Here is a 26,712-nt window from a genome sequence, read left to right as displayed (position 1 = left end):
AATATCTCTAAGAGGCAGTTACACATATCTGGATTTGCTGTGGAAAGTGGTAGGCTGGCAATGGTACCCACTTAGCTACCGCTCCTGTGTCCACAGTCCCGCCAAGTGCCTCTAGTCTACTGGAACACCGACAATATTGAACATCAGTTAAATGTCTGCCCAAGTGCGAACCCCAGGCCAAGTGTAACTGTCTGGCTAGTGCATGTGACACTGTAGCCCAGCTACACCACTCAAGACGACCAGGGTTGGCAGGAGAAGGTGTGTGATTGATCAGGTTGCAGGAGACCTCGTCTTGGACCTCGTGATGGGCCGCCGACTCAGCAGTGGGTTCCTACAAATACAGTTTTGATTCCTTGGGTCGTCAGGAACAGCCTCGCCAAGAGGAGACCAACTTGCAAGGATTGCCTCGACATAAGCCCCCCCCCCCCTCCCCGGCACATCCTCCTGCCCTTGCCTTTGTTCTCATCCCCTCCTCCTGCACCACCCCGTTTATCTTTTGTTTCCCCGCAGGTCCGTTTGTGTCTCCACTCCCACCTTCCCTTGGTGGCGGGCACTCTCCCCTCGATTCTTCGGGAGATGGTGCAGCTAGGCATCCTCTTGTGTGACGCCCGTTGGGTGGGGCTCTTTCTTGGGCCTGTCTTCTTGGGATTCAACTCCTCGAGAGATGCAAATTCATATCTCCCCTATCTTAGCAGTACCGTGCAGGCTAAGCTTTTGACATGAGCCACAGAGGGGAGAAATTTGACTACTCTTTGACACGGTTTTTAGGTGATACAGACGCATGTCACTCCTTTTCCTATCAGAGTTCACATCTTTCTTGTACTAGCTTGCAGGCATGAGGCCATTGACTGTGGGGGCGGCTTCTCTTTTCTCTTGTGCATGGGAGAGGTCAGCAGGAGCTGTCGATGTATAGTTCCTCCACTTAAATCGAACCTAGGTCTTTGAGTTCACCCATCACTTGAGCGACCTTGGGACGATTGATTTGTCGAAGTCCTTTTGGCCACTTGTCAGTACTATATGGCTTAAGTTGGAGACACCTGGCTTTGTGCAGGATTGCCGTTCCGCAGAGTGCCCCTTGTTATGTATTTGGTTTTGAGGACTCTTGGCCTGAGGCTGAGGCATTGTAGTTGGATGGCTAGGGCGCCGGCAGAGAGGTTGGCAAGCTTTCGAGACTTTTTGTGTGGCTTCAAGTGCGCTAATCAACCCGTGCAAGATAGTCACTGTTTGGATTAGTAGCCCACCCCCGCGTTGGTCTCCTAATGAGGGATTCAGATGGATTCCACTTGGGACAACAGTGCAACATCTAGAACGTCAGGTTGGATTTGACTTGACACCAGAGCAGGAGATTGGCCCCCTCCTCCCAAGCATTTAGAGCAAGCTTGTACATTGGAGCTTGGCCTTGGTTGGACGCATTGTGGTAGCCAACTCTGTGTTTTTGGTGACGATGTGGTACATTACTCCTTGTTGGATCTTTTTGAGCTTCTACATAGACTAGATTTAGCTGCTCATCCAGAACTTTTTATGGTTTAGTAGAGAGGGACAACCTGCATGCGCCAAGGTTGCCTGGTCGGTTCTCACAATACCCACTACTTGTGAGGGTCAAATGTCCCATGCTCGTGCGTGGAGGGAAGGGGGGAAAACACATCTCAAGGAGTAGAGAGTGTGTGTGTTTCCTTTTTATTATATATGTATAGTGTACAAAGGGTTAGTACATGGGTTAATGGGGTTAGGATCGGTCAGAGTCAGGACTTGGGTGGCCACGGGCCTTCACCCAACAATCTCCCGCTTAAAGGCCAATGTGGCCGTAAGTGGCCATGGTTAAAATTGGTATGTACAACCGTAAAGTACGGCGGCTTCACCCTTGTACAAATCTGTTTGTCCTACACCCATTATCTCGATGCAATGTGCAAATCGCTCCGTAGGTAGGCTCTTCGTAAGAGCAGCTATTGGGTTTTCATCAATGTGAACCTTGATAAGTTCCAAGCGCTTATCTGTCACTTCATCCCGAATGAGATGATACCTCATCTCAATGTGTTTCGACGTGGAGCGAAACACGGAATTCCTTGCCAAAGCAATGGCACTTCAACTATCACAATGCAAAACTGGAAGATGCTGAATGTCTAAATCTCCCACTAAATGTGCCACCCATATAGCTTCCTTGCTGGTATCTGATGCTACAACGTACTCAACCTGTGTAGTGGAAGAAGCTTGGAGAGACGATCTCCAAGAAATATCCCCTTTTGCAAATATGAAAATGTAGCCAGACGTAGATATCCTACTGTTTTTGCAACCCGCATAATCTGCATCCGTGTAACCAACAATAGATGCATCGCTACTATTGAAGCGTAGAGACGTGTTGTATACCCTTCAAGTATCTAAGGATATGTTTCACCACTATCCAATGCTGCTTGCCAAGATTAGCCATATACCGACTAACCACTTCCACTGCAAAAGCAATGTCTGGCCTCGAGCTACCATAGCATACATAAGACTGCCTACAACTGAAGAATATGGCACATTTGCCATTTCTGCTCTCTCAGCATTTGATTTGGGAGAATCTTCCTTGATAAGTTTTAATATGATGGTAGTGGGGTACTCACCGTCTTCCCCCCCTGCATATTGTAACGTTGCAAGACCTTGTGGATATAAGATTCCTGAGACAACTCAAGAATTCCCTTTTTCCTTTCTCTCTTGATACGCATACCAAGAAAATGATTTGTTTAGCCCAAATCCTTCATAGCTTAGCATTTGCTTCAATTTGGTAATCTCCTCAGTGGAATTTCCTGCAATGAGCATGGCATCTACATATAAAATGAGAATTACTAAAGAACCGTCATTGTGTTTATTTGTATACAAGCAATGATCAGCATGCTAAGGAATCACCTAAGGAACAAATTGTCCTAAGGAATCACCTTAGAAAGAATCCACAAAACCCACATCTTATGTTATTGTCATACATGAGCAAAGTAATGTGCCCCAAGTTATGATCATCCTGATGAATCTATCATTAAGTGTTATGGTCATGTGAATGGTCAACGCATTATGATCTTGTTTGATTCTGGTAGTAGGCATGATGTGACTAGTGATTCTTTTGTGAAGAGAGTACGATTAGAAGCTATTCCAACGGATCCGTATCGGTTTCTAGATTTTCTTTTGGCATGTATTACTCAATCACGCATGAATGTTCTAATGTACGAGTCTCAGTTCAAAACGAAGCTTTTCGTCGTAAGTTTGTTGTGTCTCCTCTCTCTGGTTGTGATATAATTTTAGGCATAAGTGGTTTCATGAGCTTGATATACTAGCTAATTGGAAAGATAATACGTCACTCTCTCTCATGAGTATGCCTCGCTTGTGGTCATTGGCGATGAGTAGGGTATTCCTTCTTTGCCACCAATCTCTCACTCATGTTTTGAAAGAGGATAAGACACGCGGTCCAGTTGCATTTCTGAGTAGAAAATTAAACAGTGCAAGAAGGAATCACTTAGTACAATAAGGGACCTCTCTCTGTCATTCATTCTCTAAAGCATGGAGGCATTTTTTGTATGGTAGAGATTTTAGTGTTCATTGTGATCATCAAGCCCTTAAGTGGCTCCAATCTATGCTTAATGTGCATTGTAGTGACCGTCAAGGTAGAAGGTCCAAGTTTTTTGAGCAATTTGGTGGCTTGATTGAGTTTTTTCCCAGTAAAGCTAATTGAGTTGCAAATGTGTTAAGTAGCAAAGGACAAATCTTGGCTCTTGAGTCAAGGTCCACAATTTCCCTTAGTGGAGTATCTATTGAGAGCATGAAAAATAAGTAAGCAACTTCCGAGTTTGGTAAGCAATGGTTGCAAGCTCTTGCTATATAAGGGTCCAAAGTTCAAACAACTATCTCATTTGTGATGGTCTCTTGTATTTTCGTCACCATCTTTGTGTGTTACCTTCTCTTAGGGGAGCCATATTGCACAATGTACATGATACACTCGAGGGTGGGTACAGAGGCATGAATACCACTTTAGAAAAGGTAGAAAGATTGTGTTCAAGGAATACACATTGTTTCACCATTGTAGATTGTGTGAGTAAGTTTTGCATGCTCATTCCTTGGAAGGTCACTATGCATTGGTATCCCCTTTGTGGTTTGCCAAAGTTGATTGTTTTAGATAGAGTTGTCTAGTTTAGGTCACATTTTTTGCATGCACTCTTTGAAAAATTTAGCACTTGGTTAAATTTTTTACTTGCATTTCATCCACAATCTTAGAGGATGTATAGTCCATTTTGAGTCATTAAAAGATAAATAATGTGTCTATGATATTGTGGTTGCCTAAATCATGGTCAATATATGTTGACCATGTTTCTTGGTTCCAGTTGTTTCAGGAAACTCCCCCAAAGGAGATTCTTGAAGAAGACAAACCCGAGAGCAGATTTTCCTGCATTGCTTTCGGCACGGCTCAAAGATGCAAGTACGGCAATCCTTTCTGATGTTCAAGTATTGCGGAACCCACAAAGCAGTGTGGGCCGACGAAGATTTTTTCACAGATTACCCAGAGTTGTTGGCGGACTAGAAGGAAGCCATGCAGCTCAATACTAGTACCTCACCTTGAAAAGGGGGGATGTCACGCACACGTCAAACCCTATGTGCATGTGGAACCCACGAAGTAGTGTGGGCCAACGAAGATTTCTTCACAGATTGCCCAGAGTTGTTGGCGGACTACAAGGAAGCCATGCAGCTCGGTACTAGTACCTCACCTTGAAAAGGGGGATGTCACGCACACATCTAACCCTATGTGCATGCGGACAAAACTCCTACTTCTAGGGTTTAGGATAGCCTAGGAAGTGTTCTTGCACCTATGTGAGCCTGTTGTACGTAGGACGTGCATGTCCAAGCACTTTAGATTAGTAGCATGCCCTCTGATTGCATAGGAGCACTACTAGTGTCTGCTAGGTGTAGACACTGGGGATGTTCCCATACTCTAGCATTAGTATGGGGCTTAGGTAGTCTTCTGCATATGAAGCACCTCTTATTGGTAATAATTTAACATTACTAACAATTTGACTTTTATGAGCCAAGTCATGGGGGTCCATCTGTAGCTAGTACTCGACCCAACATTTCTAAGCTATAAAGGTGACCCTAGGCTCAAGCATTCACCCATCAGTCAGTAACCCAGGCAAGGCAGCTAGTGCCCTCAGGGACCAACACCTCATCTAGCATTTTCCACCAGCATCTTCAGCGGTTTTTCAGCCATTCTCATTGCCAACACTTGTAGACCCAGATCAGCCCTAACATTAGCTATTCCCAGTCCACAGACATCAGATCAGACGACGTTTTTCCATTTCCAGATTTCAGCCCAGATCAGCCAATGTTTTCAGAATTCAGCATCATCATCGTCATCCGCATCAGCACCCTCGACATCGACATTAGCAGATCAGCCCATAGCCTCGTTAGTTTGCTGATCCAGTTCCCATATCCGTTGGCGTTTTCTATTATCAGCCCTTAGCCTCGTAGATCCAAGCATCTACCACATGATCCCATCAACATCTTAGCATTTAGATCCATTGTATCAGCATTTGTGCAATCTAAAGCAAATACCTCTCTAGCAATAGAGAGGGGGGCCCTTGGAGGGGGAATTTGGGACCCCATCTGGTGCTAGTCTTCTTCCTCTCTCTCACTCACAGAACCTTCACTCATAGTATCATTCTCTCTTCTCTCTCTTATCTATTGCACATCTCTCTTCCCAAAAAAAAAAAACAATCTTGTGGATGGACCCCAAGAGGAAAAATATTTAAGAAGGATTGATTTATTCTTTGGGTATCATCAAATCCGAGTTGCTCGAGAAGATAGCTTTTCTCACAAGGTATGGCAGTTTTGAATGGAGGGTCATGGGCTTTGGACTCATAGGAGCTGCAGGTGGTGCTTGCAGGGAAATCAATGATAGCTTAAGAGACATGTTAGATGACTTTTTGATTATGTACATTGACGACTACTTCTTCCACAGTATAACATTGGAAGAGCATCAAAAGCATGTGGAAGCAATGCTACTATGCCTCAGAGAACGACACCTCCACGAAAAACTAGAAAAATGTGGAATTTGTTGTGCAGAAATTGGAATTTCTTGGATTTATTGTCACATGAGAAGGCATCATGGTAGGCCCAAAGAAGGTCGACACAGTGCTTGAGTGGGCTTCTCCCACCGCCATACGTGAAGTCCGTGAGTTTGTAAAAACTTAAACAACATAGATGCCCCCCTTACAAAAGTTACCAAAGGACAAACCCGTTTAAATGGACAGCTAGAGAGGGGCACACTTCTAAAGATATCAAAATTGCAATGTGTGTTGCTCTTGTCCCTTTAACTACTTGAAGTTTCTAAGACATTTGAAGTTCATACAGATGCATCTGATGGCAGTTGGGGGCATGCTAATGCAGGATAGCCAACTACTGGCCTATGGATCACATAAATTCATTGGGGCAAAGATACGGTGGACATATTTACAGGGAATGGCCATTTTCAAATCTCTGTTTTCCATTCCCATTCCGAATCCCAATTCCGTGTTTCGGACGTCAGTATCCATAACAGGGAATGGTATTTCATGCTTGTTGCTGTTCCCCGTCCCGATTTTCCGTTCCGGTTAACCATAGTTTTTTTCTCATGCGTGAGGAAAGTCGACCGGGCTTCCAGACGCGTCCATGTGAGGATGACGTGAGAAACGTTTTTTCTCACTTGGCATGAATTTTTACACATTGGCATTTTTTTGCCCCAAATGTGAGCTTGGGTCATTATGAGTGAGGGTGTTTGTGAGAATCTGAACTTACGCACCCGATTGTAGCCGTGTGCTTCCTCAAGCTTCACATTGAGTGCCTCACCTCCTCTCTTTACCCATGAGCCGCTTCGATCCTGCCTCGTGTTGCTATGCCTTAGGGCCTAGACTCTAGTCATTTGGAGTCATTTGAGTCTACAGTCTTGTTGGTTTTGGACGCTCCATATTTTGCCATCTCTTGTTTTACTCTAATATGACCTTTGTTCTGACTCCCGACTCCTTGATTCAGCTAGATTCTATATTTTCTGTGGTGTTTTAATGCATTCTATGGCTTTGTGCTGCTCTCTAAGGTTTTAATTGCAAGTTGTTTTATATATAAGCTATTTTTAAAGGTGCTGTATGGTATTCCACGTATGGAATCTTCGGGATGTCTGAATCGGGTATCCATACCCACTCGAGTGAGACGCATGGTTGACGTTGTTAGCATGCAAACGAGAAGGAAAATGAATGCCCCTATAGCCTTGCACGAGCCACACCGCGGAAGGAAGAACTATTGCACGGTTGAAAACACCTGCGGTAATCACCTGTGGGAATTATGAAAAACCCTCGAATCATGAGACACACTTGAAATTAAAAGAAATTGAGAACATCATGACGAAGCTCGTCTCGTGGAGATGTCCGTAGAGTATCCATAGGCAAAAAATAGATAAAAGATGAAGAAGTTATGGTCGCCCAAAACCGGGGGTGTTCTATCTCTTGCTAAAAAATGAGCTCTCTGGCAGTTGTGCAGGTGTTGCAGCTATTAAAATGGGGGCTTTCTTATCTTTTATCCCCAAGATTTTTCTCTCTTCTTAGCCGACAAGGTTCTCTCCTGAGGCATCTTTTAATTGACTCCTTTTCGGCCTTTTTTGGGAAAAAAATGAGTTTTCGGTGACCCTTTGACTAAGGAATGGGGTTGGGGCAAGTGGTCGGGGACCAAAATAATTGGCCAGGAGCCTGTCCAGGCAATGTGAACTCCCAAAATGCACCATCTCCCTCCCCATGAGCCCACGAGCCTCCATAGCCAAGCCTTGAGAGAGCTCCTCTCCTTTGATACATCTATAGTGGGCACCCAATGTACCTTATATATCCCCCACTTTCCCTTTTCCTCTTCTCATGTGGGATAATCTCCCCACCACATGGCAACCTCCTCCTCATTCCTCCCAAGCCCAAAACATTCCAGCTCTCTCCCCAAGCATAAGAACTTCTCGGACAACTTTCCCTACAGCATAACTTGCTGCTCCATTCACCGAATGACGCACCGTAACACACGGCTCGAAGCCCATCATATCTGCTATCTCCAGAAATGTAAAATTTCAGCATTTCTAATCTTAGACCCCCAAGTTGTCCTAGTTGCCTTTGTTGCATGCACCCGCAATCACCTTCTAAGTTGAGACCGCCCGCTTCGGATGCTCATAATTCATGATGTACAATTCCGATTCACGAGCTATAAAGTACGGCTGAAAATACTTATTAAAAACCATGTTTTGGGGACTTGAACAACCCAAAACATTAGCACCCAAGCTTGACAAAATCACACCTTTGTACATGAATTTTTACAGGGCCACTTCCAAAACTTGCAGGGCTATGTACACATATATACATGAGGCTAGTGGGCAAGCTTTTTGACTTAGTGACTTTATGCTCATCCAAAAAATGCATGACACAGCTTGTCAACCCTCCCTTGCCTGCTTGATCATTCATGACAAGCAGAGGTTTCTAGGTGACCAACCGCTTTATCTCATCCCCAGAAACCTCATCTACATCCGAGATGTTTCCACATTATCTTCCTCTATTGATAGCATCTTATCTGTCACAATTGTCATCAAACGTGTCAAGTATATCTTTAGTCTATAACCATTAACACGATATTTATGTTGTGCACCACTCAAATCAGCCAGCTGATATGTGCCATTATTAAATTTTTTCACAACAGTAAAAGGACCTTCCCACTTGATTTGAAACTTCTTCTGAAAGGTATTGTCCAACTTACTATTGTATCGCAATACCAAATCACCCTTTTCAATTTTCTTATCCTCCACGCATTCATTGGCTTTTAGCAGAGTCTTCTTTGATACTTCCTCATCGTAGCTCAAAGCTAAAACTCTGTCCAATTGCAAACATTGTAAATCCAACAACCTTTTCTGCCAGGCATTTGTTTGCTCTTCATCTCCCAATGACAATAACTTGAGTGCAGGAATCTTCACTTCAATTGGCAATAAAGCTTCCTTGTCATAAACCAAGTGATAAAGAGAAAATCCTGTGCTTGTTTTGATAGCAGTTCTGTAGGCTCATAATGCACAGAGCAACTCTGAATCCCATGTCTTCCCATGTGTCTGGGTCATCTTTGTCAAGATCTTTACCAACTCTCCATTGAATCTCTCATTGAGACCATTGCATTGTGGATAATAAGGAGAACTGTACCTATGCTGTATATTGAGCTTCTCGCATAAGAAATCAAACAACTCTCCTCTAAATCGTGGTCCTCTATCAGAAATTAGCTCTAGGGGCACACCAAATTTGCAGCATATATGCTCATAAACAAATTTCCCCATCTCCTTACTGGTAATCTGTTTGACAACCTTGGCTTTTGTCCATCGTGACAAGTAATCCACTGCTGTCAAAATGTAAGAATTTCTTTTGCTAGTCATAGGTAAGGGTCCAATAGCATCAAGACCCCATGTTTCAAACACATCAAAAGCTAGAATTGTTTGTCGCAATTCGGGCTTCAAAATTCTCTTTCCCATCTTGTGGCAAGGCAAACACGACTTGCACCAATGATTAACTTGCCGCTGAATGCTTGGCCATACATAGCCTTCTTGCAAAATTTTATGCAACATGATCTTCATGGCAAAATGGCCTCCACAAGATCCCTCATGATTTTCTTCCAAGATCTTGTAAATTTCCTCTTTCCAGGATACACGACGCAAAACTAAATGACTTCCTTTTATGTACAACACATCATCAAGCATTTTGTATTTCCTGGCTTTTCTTATAAACGCATACTTTCTGGAAGATGGTAAACCTTCAGGTACGACACCTGTCAACAGAAAATCTATCTCCTCTGATAAGACTTCCTCTCATGATATAAAGGGGCATTTGCCTTCAACACAAATACACAAGTGATCATTTCTTGGGCAGCATCATGAGCTTCTTTATTTTGAGACCTCTCAATATGCTGCAAACTCCATGCTTCAAACTTTTTGAGCAATGATTTCACCTTGAAGCATAAATTCTTCAGTTTGGGATTCTTATTCTTCCATACTCCCAATACTTGCTTCACGACCAACAAGGCATCTCCTTTGATCTGTAAGCTTCTAATTCCCAATTGTAAGCAAATGTGCAAACCACCTTCAAGAGCCATGTACTCTGCTTCATTGTTACTCTTTGCATCAAGTTTTAGCCCTTGCTTCCTTACAAGTTTTCCTTGTGCATCATAAATGACGACGCCTCCAGAAGCAGCATTCTGACTTCTTTGATAAGAACCATCACAAAGTATAACAATGAAGCATCAAAAATGGCAAGCACTACCTCTTCTTTAACCAAAACAGGAGTGTTTTTGTAAATGAGTAAATCTGCCAGGGTAGCCCGAGTATTCTCTTCCACCAAAAAGGTGAACTGAAACTTCTGAAGTTCAATAACCCATCTCATCACTGTTTTTGATATATTTGACAGCTGGGGAAGCAATGAATAACTGGTGAGAAAGGTGTATGACTTTTGCAGCAAGTAGTGTCTGAATCGTCTGCAAACATAAACCATACTGGTCATTACCAATTCAATTTCAGAAAAATCTCTTTCATGAGGAGTCTTCACTCTGCTAGCATAATGAACAGGCTCCATATACTGAGATTCCTTCCCCTTTTGTAATAACATGGCCCCAATGGCATCATCTCCTACTGATGGGTTAACATAAAACTCCTTTTTCCAGTCAGGAGCTTGCGTAATGGGCAGCGTACTCAAAACCTCTTTTGACTCTGTCAAAAACATCGTCACAATCACGAGACCACTCCAAGGGATCATTCTTAACTGCATGCTGCAATGGATACAATAGTTGTGATGCCAAAGGTATGAAACGAGACATATATTTAACCTTTTGTATGAAAGTGGCCAACTGTTTGGTAACTTTTGGAGATGACAGTAACAATAAAGCCTCCACTTTCTTTGGATCTGTTTTAATCTCATTTTCTGAAATCACATGTCGAAGAAGCTTCACCCTTGGTTGCGCCAAATGACATTTTTTAGGGTTTAACTGACCCCCACATTCATCATACCTTGCAAAAGTCATTTCAAGATTTTGAACATGCTCTTTCCTTGAGCTGTATCCACAAAAATCATCTATGAATCCTTTGACAAACTTTCCAAGGAACGGGGTGAGGACCCAATCCATTTTTCTTTCAAAAGCTCTAGGCCCATTTGTCAACCCAAAAGGAAGGCAGCAAAAGCAGAAACAACCCCATGGCGTGATAAAAGTAGTTTTTTTTTGGTCTTTAGGAGCAAGGATAAGCTGAAACTATCCTGAATAATCATCACAGACACTGTATCTTTCAAAACCAGCCACTGCATCTAAAAGTTGATCAATGAAAGGCTAAGGGTGAGGATCTTTCTTGGTCACTGCATTTAATGGTTTGTAATCAACACAAACTCTCCAATGCCCATCTTTCTTTGGAGTGACCACTACAGAGCTCACCCATTCAATGTTATCAACTGGCACAATGAATCCTGCATCCAAAAGTTTATTCACTTCTTCCTTTAAAGCATTCATATGCTCCTTATCCATCCTTCTTAATTTCTATCGTATGGCTTTGCCCCTTCAACTAGTTCAATCTTCACAAGATCCCCAACAAAACCCCTTATTTCCTGATATGAAGTGATGAAAAGATCTGGAAACCTATCCAACATTTTAAAGTACTCCCTTCTTTCTCCTTGCGTCAAATCAGTACTAAGCATATTTTGAATCAACTCCCTCTTCACTGGCAATTCCTGTTTAGGTTGCATCAACTCTTCAAGTTGCTCTAAACGGCTTGAAGCATTTATATTCCCTGATATTTGCAATACTTCACTAACTTCTCTCTTTTCCTCGTCCAACAACAAGAATGACACTTCACCCTCATCACTGGAACTGGAAGCAGAGCCACTTTCTGAATCTTCAGAACTATCTTCACCGGTAACTTCAGAGTCATCATTCTCACTCATATCTTCTAGTGCCATAGGTTGTTTGGTAGTCATATCAAACACCCTCTTTTCACCCTTCCTGCCATACACACAGATTGTGCCCTTGCCCCAATCTTGCACAGCACCAACAGCTCTCAACCAAGGTCGTTCCAAAATGAGAGGAAAAGCTCCTAGACCAACTGGCATAACGTGAAAGTTTACTATAACCTTCACGTTAAAGACTTTAACTTCCAAATTCTTAATCCCCAAACACTTCACTTTGGCATGGTTTGCTAGTCGAATCTGAAACCCAGAGCTTCCGCATGTAATGAGACCAAGTCTCTCGACACATGACTGTGTGATCAAACAAACTTGAGCACCTCCATCAATGTAGGCCTCTCCCATGCCCACACCTTTGTGCCAAGCGTTCACCACATGACAAATGTCGCGTAACTCTCCCACGATCAACACTTTGACATGCTTTGGCTCTTTCTTTGGATTCACTAATGACTTCCACTGCCTCTTGAGTTTGGGCACCATATTCATCAACTGTTCAAAAGTACAATCTACTTTCCTCCCAATCAAGTCTTTCTTAAAGTTTCTTTAAACTGTAAGTTGTTTGGCCTTCTCTCAAAAGGTAAATCTACCACTTCAAACTGTCTACAAGGTCTTCTCTTCCTCTTGGATTTCGCATCTTCACCCTCTTTCTCCTTCCCTTTCTTTTTGCTAGCACCAAGCGCTGCATAGCCTTCCCTCTCTCTCTCTTGCCCACGTGCAACACATTTGCTTCTTTCTTTTCAACCCGCACAATACCCACATGACCACTAGAGGTTGAGATTTGATTATCCTGTTCAGTACCTTAATCTCCCCGTATATCCAATGCATAATCATTAGCCATGTTAGGAATCTGCTGGGGGAGTGGGAACATATCACCTCCCATCCTTGTTGGCTCTGAACAATAAGTACTGATATGACCAAGTTCACCACAATTATAACAGGTAGGGATGAATCTTCTCTGCGGTTCAAAACCGCCTTGTTCACGACCTGCATTAGCATTAGGTTGAGCTTCACATGCCTGGGCCATTCCTCTGCCACGTCCACGATCACGACCGCCTCCACCTCCAAGAACACTAAGTCGCAATTCCTGCATCATGGTCATTATGTCTTGCATATTTCGTTGTAACTGTTCAGTATTAACAACCCTTTGAACAGGTTGGCCTCCAGCTTCTGCCTGATTTTCCTCCTTTTGGCCACCATTACTTTGCACAGGGACCGCTTTTCCATACTCATTAAGTCTTTGAGTCTTCCATTCTTTCTCTCTAGCGATAGCGACTGCCTCCTCGAAGGTGGCGGGCCTTTTTAGCTGAACTTTGAATTTCAGACTTTCTTTTAAGTTTGCCACAAAACAGTCCTTTAACATGGATGGAGGGATCTCATTTCCCAAAGCCCGGGCCCATTTATCCCATAAACGGGTAAATTGCATGACAAAATCATCAACGCTTTGATTAACCTTCTAAGTGTACCCGAAAATTTCATGCCAAACCTCATCAAGTACTTAAATGGATCTGTACTATGCCAAGAAAGCTTGCTTCACACGATTGTAGTCCAAAACTACCCCTCTAGTTTTCGCCTGTATCAGCTCTTCATGATTGTGTAACCAAACTTTTGCCTCATCTTATAAACTGTATTGCAGCAGCTGCAACGATATAGCTTGGTCTAGTATATTGCTTCTAATTTTTCAATAAAAGTCTGTGCATTCTTATTAGGCAATCCATGAAACTGTGGGAACTCGTCCGCCATATTTGATTGCCACAAAAATACTTACATATGACGTCGAAAGCTCAAGGGATGTCGATGGATCGCTCCTCACACTGGGTAACCTGGTCCCTAGTGCTCGGCTTCACAAAACCTCACGACCCTCCAAAGGCTGCAATCCAATTATACGACCGCCTCAAGTGTTGTCCACAATTTGCACATACATAGGCGGTTGTCCATAAGGACCCACATCCCCTTTACATTCTTTGCCTGTAGAATAGACATATTTCACAAGAATTGGAGCATGGGAGCACTTGCTCCACATTGGGGGCACCAAAACGATGTTAGCATGCAAACGAGAAGGAAAATGAATGTCTCTATAGCCTTGCACGAACCACACTGTCGGAAGGAAGAACTATTGCACGGTCGAAAACACCTGTGGTAACCACGCGTGGGAATTTATGAAAAACCCTCCAATCATGAGACACACTTGAAATTAAAAAAAACCGAGGACATCGTGACGAAGCTCGTCTCGTGGAGATGTCTGTAGAGTATCCATAGGCAAAAAACAGATAAAAGATGAAGAAGTTATGGCCGCCCGAAACCGGGGGTGTTCTCTCTCTTGCTAAAAAATGAGCTCTCTGGAAGTTGTACACGTGTTGCAGCTATTAAAATGGGAGCTTTCTTATCTTTCATTCCCAAGATTTGTCTCTCTCTTCTTAGCCGACAAGGTTCTCTCCTTAGGCATCTTTTAATTGGCTCCTTTTAGGCCTTTTTTGGTCAAAAAATGAGCTATCGGTGACGCTTTGACCAAGGAATGGGGTGGGGCAAGTGGTCGGGGACCAAAATAAGTGGCCAGGCGCCTGTCCAGGCAGTGTGAACTCCCAAAGTGCGCCATCTCCCTCCCCATGAGCCCACGAGTCCCCATAGCCAAGCCTTGAGAGAGCTCCTCTCCCTTTGGTACACCTATAGTGGGCACCCAATGTGCCCAAAATACCCCTCACTTTCCCTTTTCCTCTTCTCATGTGGGATAATCTCCCTGCCACATGGCAACCTTCTCCTCATTCCTCCCAAGCCCAAAACATTCCAGCTCTCTCCCCAAGCATAAGAACTTCTCGGACAGCTTTCCCCATGGCATAACTTGCTGCTCCGATCACCGAATGACGCACAGTAACACACGGCTCGAAGCCCATCATCTCGGCTATCTCCAGAAATGTAAAATTTCAGCATTTCTATTCTTAGACCCCGAAGTTTTCCCAGTTGCCCTTGTCGCATGCACCCGCAATCACCTTCTAAGTTGAGACCGTCCGCTTCGGATGCTCATAATTCATGATGTACAAGTCCGATTCACGAGCTATAAAGCACGGCTGAAAATACTTATTAAAAACCATGTTTTGGGGACTCGAACAACCCAAAACATCAGCACCCAAGCTTGGCAAAATCACACCTTTGTACATGAATTTTTACAGGGCCACTTCCAAAACTTGCAGGGCTATGTACACATATATACATGAGGCTAGTGGGCAAGCTTTTTGGCATGACTTATTGACTTTATGCTCATCCAAAAAATGCATGACAATGTATGGAGAAACTATGCAGTTAACTATGACGGCGGACGATGCCCGAGTATGAGTATGGCTGCTGCTGACATCACGAGAGCTTCACAGGCATTTGCAGGGATACATCATGAAGGGGTTTCACCTTATAGTGTGACACTAGATACAACAATTGCGCTCAACTAGGCGCATCACTCACTCCCACCCAGCAAGAGACCCAAACACTTGCACCATAAACAGATTAATGCTATTATTGCCAATGAATCTCAATCACACAGACACAGCTCAAAGAGATACCCCAGTGCGAGAGAGCTTGTCAGAGATATCTTGTATATTTTGACTATGGATGTACTTTTATTTAGGCACTTATTTGCCTTTAGCTTGAGCCTTGTTTGTGTTATTTTGACTTCTTGTTCCCCAAATTTGAGACATTAATGTTTCTTCTTTTCTATGGATGACTAGCAGGAGCCCTTCTTTCCCTTAAATGAAAATCTTGGCTCTTCTTGGGATTAATTTAGGCATTTTAGTGTACAAATAGGGGCTGTTTAGGCTGGTTTCGGTGTCTTGAAGATCTCAACTTTATGGCATTCAATGGCCATTTCTATCAGGTACTTGCCTGCATTGTGCGAATGAACTATAAAAAGAACTTTAAGCTAATCTGATTGCGATGATGACTGTGAGCACATGAATTTTAAAGCTAATCAGACCGTGACTTTGAGCTTGAGTAGATATGAGTGGTTTTCAATGTTCATAGAGTCAGAAGTGCATAGATGCACTTCTGACTCCACTCTAATTCTAGCACTCCGTCTATTTGTTTGTAAGAAATCTTCTGTATTCACTAACCTAGCCCCATTTGTAGACTGTGCCGGATGAAATCATACTTTCTCAATTAAGTGAGGTCATCAAGGGATTGATGTGTTGGACAAATCCAGTTGGCTATCATGCAATTGTGACATTCAAGGCAATTGCTCTAGAACTAAGAGCTTCTGGTACTGATCACATTCAAGCTGAAATTTAACATACTTAAAAGTAACATCTTTCAAGTAAAATACTGTGCTTGTTTCTAGAATCAGTATTAAGTGATAAATTCAACAACTTGTTGTTGAATTATTATATTTTGTTTTACATGTATGGAGTACGGCTTGTGAAGGTGATCAAACCCGTGTTGATTGCATGACAGACTTGTCAAGTCTTAGATGCCATTCATTAAGTGGCAAGGTATATGCACCTTGTTATGATAAGTAAACCCTGGATTGGGTAGGAGAGATCAGAGGTGGAGTAGGACCAAGGAGAGTGGTTCAGTCAAACCCATTTTGTGTTATGGTTATACTGTGTATGACGCTTCCACATTGAACAGATCATATACGTACAAGAGCCTTCTGATCTTTAAAGTTATTTTCTATGTGCTTTATGAAGTTATCATGGAGACTGGGGGTATACTACAGAAAATGCTTGATCTGGTTGAAAGCATTTCACATCATGTCTTATACTGAGCAACTGGTTGGCCAGACTGGTAGGTGCCATGTTTTAGAGACTCCTAGTAATTCTACATGGACCTGCGATAAGGCAGGGTTAGTGTGGTAAGAGTTGTTATACCATCCACTTGCTTCGTGAAAGAGTAGGACAAAGAAATACTCAAGACATTCACAAGGATATTATTAATCAGCTTGCTGGCTAGCACTACCAATTGGTGCATTTTGTGTGCCAAACGCGAACAATGTATGGACATCTTGCAGTTCCCAGGGTAAAAATGGGTGCTATGTGGTGTACGACCAGGAGAATTCTAATCACAGTCTCTTCAAAGAGAATGAAAGCACTTACATATTTCTCTTACATGTTGTGTTTTGCGAGATAAAGAACGGATGCCCACATTGGGTATACACCTTCATGGTGGTGGTTCCTGCCTGCTATTCCTTCTCTACAAGTATAATTTGCAAGAGTGATGCTTGTATGCATGGTTCTGTAAGAAAATTTGATTCGTTAAAATGAAGTTGAGCTATTTTCTTTTCCAGGACATGCTCTACGAAGAAGGTTTATGCTGAGTGATGAACGTTTCTTGCACAAGAAAATGAGAGGCAAAATCAGTCCAGAATCCAGATGCAGGACTTATGTCGTGTTGAATCTTAACTGCAATGATGCTAAGCTATTTTGTTCTCTTCTTCGCTGCAACAAGATAGATCAAGATTCTTTGAACAATGTCATGGATTCCAAGCTACTTCTTAGTTTACTGATGTTGGATGAAAAATTAACAGACGAGAATGCTGAAGCTGCATTGCAAAAGGCGATCCGATCTTGGCTATTGCAGCTACCCGCCTCTATGATTTCAATTCTATATGATTCTTTGCTGGAGGTCATGGAGAATGCAAGCCAGGTGGAACAGGAGCATACGGCACACGAGATTCGTAAGGACGGAATCTTAGAGATATGGCAAGACCTTGAACAAGCTAAAATGCTGGGGAAGCTCCCTCCATTGGTACCACCAAAAGAATTCGAAGTTGAGTTAGTGGCAAATAGGTGATCAGATGTTTCCATGATTTTTGTATTATCACATTTAATCAGCTTCTTCTATACAGGCGGCTGCCAGTCGCTTTTAATTGGCGTGGAGGTTTTCTCGGGCAAGGACAGTGCACTTTTATCACCTCCAAAAGCCTTGCTCCTTTTGTGGCTGTTTCCTTCGTTTTTTAAGAATTTTCTTACCTCTCTTTTTTAAGTAGAATGCGTGTATACATCCTGGAGATAGGCTCATATTTCATAAACGAGAACGGCATTATCTATTCCTTGTTAGCCAAAAAAACATGTGAAGCTTCTTAAAATTAGAATTTTGGAAGCTTCTGCTTGCAATTGCAAATGAAGAATTTCTCAAAAATAAATCCTTGCAAAGCAGGATCACACCAATCATCTTCGAAGTGGTGGCTCCGGATTTCAAATGGAGGCCAGTTTGTACAAAGGTTGTAGAGGTCCATTCTCAACCAGGGCCAATGCTGGCACGTTACGCTCGAACAGGTGCAGAGGAGCTGCTTATGAACATTATTACCAATACTTTCCCTGCAACTAGTGCAGGGAAGGAACCTGATTCAGCTCACCCTGTGAAAAATGTGGTGAGGGTGGTGTTAGGTGGTGGAGATGGTACCTTGCACTACATACTTGCTGGGTATGTAGGTTTAATCTACTCGGGGCATCTTGCAGGTAGAATCTTCAATATAAGTTTTGGATAATCATGCTGGTGTATAATAGGCTATTGTTAATCTTAGTGTTGGAGGATTTGCAGGTGGCATCACAATTGCAGGGGCCTCCCAATCAGTGGACATGCTCTTTTATCTTGTACCGCTTGGGGAAAGTAATACACTTGCTACATATATTGCTCAAAGAGACCTATGGTATGATGCCACTATTTACAGACCTCTTGTTGATAGACTGCCATTGATTCCTCATATTGGGTTGTCAAAAGACAGTGAGGGGCGGACAGCTTCAACCAATGATGCTACTCGCTTTAGCAATTCTCCTACTCCAAGCAAGCTTCTTACAAAGCAGATAGAAAATTACATGTTTGAAGCCAACTGCCTACTGAAGCTAAGCATTTACAATTGTGAAGGATGGTACAATTATGGTGCACAGCACTTTCATTGCACAATACCGTTCCTTCTGAGAGCTGAGATGGGTATTCCAGCAGCATCAGTCTGTGGAGCCGAGGACAAAACGATCTTGCATCAAGAATCCATACCAAGGACATCACTTGCCCCCCTTGATGAAGAATCTCTCCAATCTTTTATGTCAAGCTACTCTTTTCAGGCTGAAGCTACCTTCAGGCCTATTGATTGGACAGGAAAGGAAGGAGAGCAAAAGATCAAAGCGTGCAGTTTTACCGCCATACAAGCAATCAGTGTTCCAAGATCTTCTGAGGGACGCCTCGGCTGTGATCCTTGTAGCCATTTTCTAGACATTTGTTTGATGGAGTCAGGAAATGCAAAAAGACTCAAGGATATGAGTGATATTATCAATTATGTTAGTGTTTACAGGGCCAATTGGTTGATTGTACAAGCAGAAGATACTTCGAAGCCATTTGTTATCCTCCTTGATGGGGAGCTCTATGGACCCTTTTATCGGGTAAGGTTAAGTGCGTGTCCTCATCCAAGCAATAGGAGGTATGTTTTGAAGTTTCCAATTATGACATATTGGCCCACGCAGGTATCGAGAGCTACATGCTAGCATTTTGGGACAAATCTCTGACTTGAATTAGCTTATGCTTTGTGGATTGCTGGCTTCAAAACTGCATCCATTGAATTTCCCTCTTTTGTTTTGTCCAATGTGCCAAGAAACATTTTAAGGTTTTCGCCATTATTTATATCCACACATATGATGTGTATATTTGTATGTAGGGATTCATATATGTATATCTTTGCTTGGATAAGCTGATTATATCAACCATCTCAACGCTATCTCCATCATGTCGATCATTAGGACAAGTCGCATATGGACGTGTCGATTCCAGGAAGGACTGTATTCAAATGTCTTGGCATAACCACGTCAGACTCTAGCATATCAAAGAATTTCAAGTTAATAATCTCCATCATCGTGGATGATGACTATTTTGTTGTGACTCACTAGAACAGTGCTGCTCTACCCTTGTATCCATTGACATACCTTGCACACCTGGCTCTACATGCAATGTCACAGCAATCTGGAGCTCATATGCAAAAGAGATACATCTCGTCTCACGCTCTCTCGATGTCTACAATGTAATAGAGATAAAACCATATCCGTCTGGTACATGAGAAACAATCCATGCTGCTCCTCACACACCTCACTCACAAGCAAATCCAAAGCATCTGAAAAGTTTGCTCTCCAAGCAATACATGACATCCGAATATCTCACTAAGATAAAGCTCTGTCTCAGGTCAAGATGAACATAACATGCACATGAAGTAGATTATAAAATGCATCACTAGGCATTGACAAACAAACATCTCCTTTACTGTGTTGAACCATCAGCAAAATTTACATAACTAAGTCTCCCATTAGAGTAGTCGCTAAACCAATCACTACATGGTGTGATATGAAAAGTAGCATCGCTATCTAGTAACCATTGCAAATAAAGTGTGTCGTCCAACGACAATAAACTAAAGGTAAATTAGATGCAAATGTGACAACACCATCACTAACATACGTAGTCATTGGAACGATGCATGTCTCTTGGATTCTCTCATATGTTTGAAGCAATGAAATCTGATGTGCACTGTATGATCACAATGCCAACATCTTAAATGTCAATGTGAACGAGACCTTCGTCTCATGAGTATCATTGTAGACTTGGAATTGACATATATATTGAATATCAAAATGAGTGTTGAGATAGGAACGGTCGCATATGCATGAAAGTGGGAGAACAACTTGACCAGCACATCAAAGAGACATCCATAAATCCATATATGCACCAAATCGCATAGAAGTATGCATCAACGTGATGCCCAATGCCATGATCATATCAAGCATGCTACCCAAAAAATTGCATCAAAAAAGTGCAACAAACTGACATAAACAGTGAGCAAAAAAATTGCATCCAAAAACACATCAACGGAATGTATAGATGTCCAATAACCACATCAAAGTGGAATAATCACTGCATCAATCCGATGATTGCATATGCATGGAGATTGAGTTATGAATTGCTCATGTATGCCAAAGGTAATAAATATGCTGCAAATCCTTGTAAGTGCCAATATAGGACCTGTAAAGTGTCTCTACACTTGTAAACCTATGAAACCTATATCTAGAGGCATCCATGAAACACAATCCACCTGTAGAAGCAAATCAACAAAGCCAACCTATGGCTATGCACACCCACTAGAGTGTCACTCTCTTAAACCACATGAGGTACACATAAGGCCAAACAATCCATATGTCTCTGATAATTTGAAGAGAAGCACAAATCCTGTGTAGAAAATGTGTATGAATGTAAGCTTGTGTGTGTGCGCGCCTATCCATGGAGGCCAGATGTGGAGCCCCCCTATCAACTCTTGCTCCTACTATATATCGAATCCAAAAGACTATCTCCCAATCTCTATGCTACAGGGTCCGATCCTCCAATTGGAATCACCGAATGTGTTCCTGCTCCTGTCTTTACTTGCCACTCGATGTCGAATCTGCTCTCCAAATTTGTATGCAATCAGTGGGTTCGATCCTCCGATCGTCATGTGTGCCTCCTGCTATGTCCGGGTCGCTCTCCAATGCCTTCGGCTTGGGTCAGGTGGTCCGATCCTCCGACCATCATGTGTGCCTACTGCTATGTCCGGATCGGTCTCCAATGCTGTCGGCTCGTCCGGCTTCTCTGTGAGTGCGCAAAGCCAAAGTGCCGCTGTCGTACTGCCCTCTATGTGTTGCGCAAGTTTGTTGCTGGCCGTCGAGAGAAAGCATGCGTATGAGAAGAGGAAGAAGAACAGAAGAGAACTTTTAACGTTGTGGGAATCTATCCCAAGAGACCTCAATGATGTTATTCAAGAGCGCTGCCTGTGTGCTCTAGAAATTGCCCACGCTGCCTGTTTTGCTGCTTGCTTGCATTATTTTTGAGGCCCTTCTGGTTTGCGCAATGTTTAGCATCCTATCACCTCCTTGGGAATAAGTGACACAAGCATGGGAGGGTGGATCTACAGTGAGGCGATTGCGGACTGTAGATCTTGGCAAAAGTAATCTAGGGTGTCTTAGATTTGGCACCTTAGATTACTTTCGGCACCGTCGTCTTGCACACATGTTTTAAGTAAATTAAGATCCACATGATTTCGAATCGCATGCAAGACGAAGTGGTTAGGACATACGCCTCACAAAGGTGAGATCACGTGTTCAAATCCCACGGATGCAAAATGGGATACCCTAGATTATTTCAATAGGGTACCAGCATTCCAGATTTACGGCCCATAATCACCTCACCATGGATCCCACCCTCCCATGTCCGTGTCACTAAGTCCTCAAGCTATCACCCGCTCCCCCCCCCCCCCCCCCCCCCCCCCCCCCCATAACACCCCATAACACACACACACACACACACACACACTTTCCTCAAGGTCGAAGCCTCAAGAAGCATCTTCTTTAATTTCTTAATAGCTTGTGTGTGAACTTCTTCCCAAAAAAACCTTTTACCTTTTCGTAGCAATTGATACAGCAGCTCTGCAACGTGAGTAAAAGTGTGGCAGCCAAATACGATAGAACACACATGCGCCTAAGAATCGACGAACCTCAGTAATTGAAGAACATGTTTCCTTCATCTTTTGGATTGCTTAGACTTACACACAAACTAATGCATTCTTGTCACAATGCAAATTCTAGGTTCATGAGGGCTTTGCTATAAAGTGGTTTACTCGGGCAAAGCTATCATGACACTACTACAAGCTCAGATATCTAGTTAGGCTATGCGATTCTTACCTAGGTAATTGGATCTTTTCATAATTTTCCTCAAAGGGGAGAATGGCTTTGGCTCAACCTATCTCCACCCCGTCAAGAGAAGTGGAAGAGAGAAATTTTCCAACATGGAGTTTGTAGGTATAAAATGCCTCCTACAAAGGTTAAATAGCAACACAAGGGGGAGTGGGAGGTTGGAACTCATATTCTTTGCAAAAAATCAACCATTAGTATACGTTTTTTTGCTAGGAAGAAGCAGAGATTTTCCCCATTGAGCTGTGTGCCGATAGAGCCAAGCCGAGGGAGGAGTGCCCCCCTCTTATGTAGCTCAAGCAGAGGTTTTATATAGCGTTTTTGATTGAAGAAGAAGCTGTCATTGGCAATTTTGGCATCGTCTCTCTCCCCTTTCCCCCTTTCTTCTTTGCTCTGCTCCAATGTGTGTGGTGCCGGTGTGTGTGAGTGATGTGCGTCTCCGGGTCATGTGTGTGTGTGTGTGTGTGAGAGAGAGAGAGAGAGAGAGAGAGAGAGAGAGAGAGGTGTTGAGTTGTGGAAGTGTTGGAAGCGCACAAAATTGAGGTGATTGCTATATGTTGATCGTGCAAAGCGTGCATGCATTGGTATGCGTGCAAGCAGTGGTTTTCTTGCGAAAGTGTGAAGTTTTGAAGGTGATTTCTAGTGGATGGGGGTGTTGTGAGTAACCCGAGCTATAGAGAGGCATTCTGGTGTGTTCCCATTCCTCGTCTCTGACATTCAAAAGACAACTGGCTTTAGATAACTGGAGAAAGATTTGTACAAAAACAACCCAGTCTTAGATTCATTTTTGTACAATATAATAAGAATGAGGCATCATTCCAATGATCCTATACAAAAAATTATTGAGTTGTGGAGGTCATCCAAGTTGAATCGGCAGGATTCTTCAAAGTTGGACATTAGCAAAGCCAAAAACTCTGAAGTAAAGATAGAATTCTCACCGACATCCATATAAATAAGGTAACAATTTTTTTAGCTTTGAATATATAGTACATGTATCAACAAACCTATCAGTTGTTATCCATGTCCTACTTAAATTATTTTAAACTTAAACCAACTATCCTTTAAAATAAATTAGAATATCAAATAGTGCACAGTATTAAGAGACAAATATCCCAATAGAAGTAAGTGGTTAAAACCTAAAGACATAGTTTTCCAAATGGTTTTATTGTGATTAGAAGGCCATCACCCCTTTTGATCCAAGTGTCAATTGAAATTTATTTAGAATCTCTTTTCTTTGTTATCACTTTTTAGTTTTTTTTTTTGAAATTTATCTAAAGTGTGGAGTATTCAAAACACATTAACATGATACCTTTAAAAAGTAGAAGGATTGAATATGACACTTGCATCAAAAGGGGTAATGGCCTTTTGATGCCTTTATGGATATTTAAAAAGAGAGAGTGTAATCAAATTAAGCATACAATTTATAAAACTTTGTTCATTCAACCCAACTAGTTGAACAATTACTTTTCTAAGTCCAAGAATGGTTAGCATCATGTTTTGAAATAGAATTTCATGTAAGGTTTTTTAGTATTGCTCATGATATTGAAAGATGATCTAGAGGTTCCCAAACAATCCTTTAACGGCCAAACTATCAAGCTTTAGACATCTAGAATCATCCCTAATGCAAAAATGGCAATACAATATTTTGATGGAGTCAGGCAAGAGTTAGGCTACATCACAAGTTTTAGGTTAATTTCAATAATATACAGAGGATTGTTGGACAATCAAAGCATGTAATGGAAATCGCCTATGAACTTTGAGAATAGCAGAATTAAAAAGAGCGTTTTTGTGAGACTACTTTGAGAACATAGAGAGTGAACTTAATTGATGGTAGCAACACAATCATAGTACTTAATTAACTTGGCATAAACAATACTTTTGCAAGAGAGAGAGTTTAGAGAACTTGACAACAATTGAGGACTGGATTTATGTGGAGCCGGTCCTCCCTCCAATAGGGCTTTATATTATAGGTTCTCCCATCAAGAGAGACTTGGTACAATACGATCTTTGTGTTCCTTGTGGCCTAGGTGATGCAATGAAGATGGAAAGCTTCATGCATCACGAGCATAATATAGACTTTGTTAAAAGCATTAACCATCCCCAGCCTCAGTTCCAAGGCCTCAAACACCTTTAAAGGTGGAGAGAGCTAGCAGGGAATGAGGGAAGGGAAGAGGAAGAAGACAAATTCATAGGAGAAAGAAATAGTTCCTCACTTCCTCACCTTAGTCAGCAAGCACGTCAAGCACCTCAAGCACCTCAAGCTTGGGCCGGGTTCCCACCTCAAGCATAGCCCGAGCTTACCTAATGTCAAAGGACTTTTAACACTAACCTTTTGGAGGTCTTTAATGAAGCTAACACTAAGGTGTTTAAGCTCCATTAGCTAGCTTTACTCTTTGACATATCATCTCTCATTTGGACCCCTTTACCATTGGCCCCGTGTTGAGATAGATTTGTAAGCACATGTCTATATTCTAGCCACATTCTAGCCCTTGTTCTTGTCTATTCTCCACATTAAATGATCAATTTAATATGAGAAAATCATTTAATTTGGTTCGATATTAGATTTTATGACCAAGACCTATTCATCCGTATTGAGCCTTCGGCTCTCATATGCTATGTCATGCCCTTCTTGAAGCAAGACTACTCCAAGGCAATCACCATAAGCATCACATTGGACTTCAAATGGCTTTGAGAGACCTGGCAGCATAAGGTATGGTTGGGAGGTAAGCTTCTCTTTGAGCTTGTCAAAAGCATTTTGCTCTTTAGCAGTCCATGAGTACTTAACATTCTTCTTTGTTAAGTCATTTAATGGTCCTGCTATTTGAGAGAATTTTGCTATGAAGCGTCTATAGTATGGACACATACCAATAAATCTTCTTAGCTCTGTAGATTCCTTGGATTAGGCCATGCTTTTATTACCTCTAACTTTGATGGATCCATACAAATACCATCTTGAGAGATAATATGGCCTAAGTATTGAATCTCTAAAGGAAAAATTCGCTTTTCTTTGATTGAGAAAAAGCTTTTTCTCCCTCAATGTTTGAAAAATCACTTGGAGATGTTGCTTGTGTTTCTCCAAGGTCTTGGAGTAGATGATGATATAATCAACGAACACTCCAGTGAATTTGCAATAGGGTCGAAATATTTTTTCCATTAAACAATCGAGCATGGCTGGTGCAATAGTCAAGCTAAAAGGCATGACTAGATTCATAAAGACCAAACGTTGTACAAAACGTGGTCTTTAGGATATCTTCATCCACTATCCTTATTTGATGTTAGCCACTTTTAAGGTCAATCCTACTGAAGTAGGTAGAGCCTTGCAACTTATCAAACAGTCCTTCTACCCGAGGCACAAGAAATCTGTTTTTGATAGTGATATGGTTTAGTGCTCGATAGTCCACACACATGTGGTTTGTACCATCTTTCTTTTGCACTAAAAGGACTAGAGAACAAAAGGGAGATGAGCTAGGTCTCACCACCCCTTTGTCTACCAATTCTTGTACTTGCCTCATGATCTCCTCTTGTTGAGCTTGGGAAACTCGATAAGGAGGCTTGTTAGGCAGTGAGATTCCTGGTAGGAGCTCAATTCGATGGTCATCATCCCCTCATTTTGGAGGTAAGTCCATAGAGATATCATCGATGAACACATCTTGGAATCCTTTTAGAAAATTAGACAAGTCTAACTCTTCTTGATTCCTACCATTTACATATGATGAAACATTAGGATCTTTTAGGGACTCTTTGAAAAAAATCATGTATGCAAAAACTAACTTCATTGATTTATCAAAAGCAGAGGATTTACAAGTGGTATAGTACAATCAGACTCACTAGCATCTATATACATGCTCTTTTCCCTGTGGGTGAAGTAGATTCTCCTTTAAGGGAACTTCATGTTGGCAGCCATGCGGTTGAACCATGGTGCCCCTAGAATAGCATCCTCATGTTGGAGAGGAGAGATAAAAAAGTCGTCTTTGTCGACATAGCTTTGGAGATGAAGCCTCAATTTCCCAATTAAGGGAGTAATGGAGGCTTGCTGTCCCTTGAAATCTGTGTCAGCC

At 42.2% G+C, this 26,712-nt stretch overlaps 1 protein-coding gene across 3 annotated transcripts in view; it reads left to right on the top strand.

Annotated features, from left to right (window-relative positions):
* LOC147445885 (uncharacterized) overlaps positions 1-21,826 on the top strand; it is a 34,786-nt gene extending 12,960 nt beyond the window's left edge. The window contains exons 2-5 of one of the 3 annotated variants that reach the window (XM_086525233.1): positions 17,245-17,746; positions 18,117-18,418; positions 18,501-18,609; positions 18,685-21,826. In XM_086525233.1, the coding sequence (XP_086381359.1) occupies positions 17,268-17,746; positions 18,117-18,418; positions 18,501-18,609; positions 18,685-19,438 (1,644 nt within the window). In that variant the 5' untranslated portion in view covers positions 17,245-17,267 and the 3' untranslated portion in view covers positions 19,439-21,826. Of the gene's footprint in view, positions 1-17,244; positions 17,747-18,116; positions 18,419-18,500 lie in introns of all 3 variants that reach the window. The other 2 variants (XM_086525234.1, XM_086525232.1) reach the window with 2 other exon arrangements.
* The last annotated feature ends 4,886 nt before the right edge of the window (positions 21,827-26,712 follow it).

Source organism: Adiantum capillus-veneris, chromosome 12 (genome assembly GCF_014529385.1).
Source record: "Adiantum capillus-veneris isolate H3 chromosome 12, ASM1452938v2, whole genome shotgun sequence".
NCBI lineage: Eukaryota > Viridiplantae > Streptophyta > Polypodiopsida > Polypodiales > Pteridaceae > Adiantum > Adiantum capillus-veneris.
This window is presented reverse-complemented; position numbering and strand designations above follow the sequence as displayed.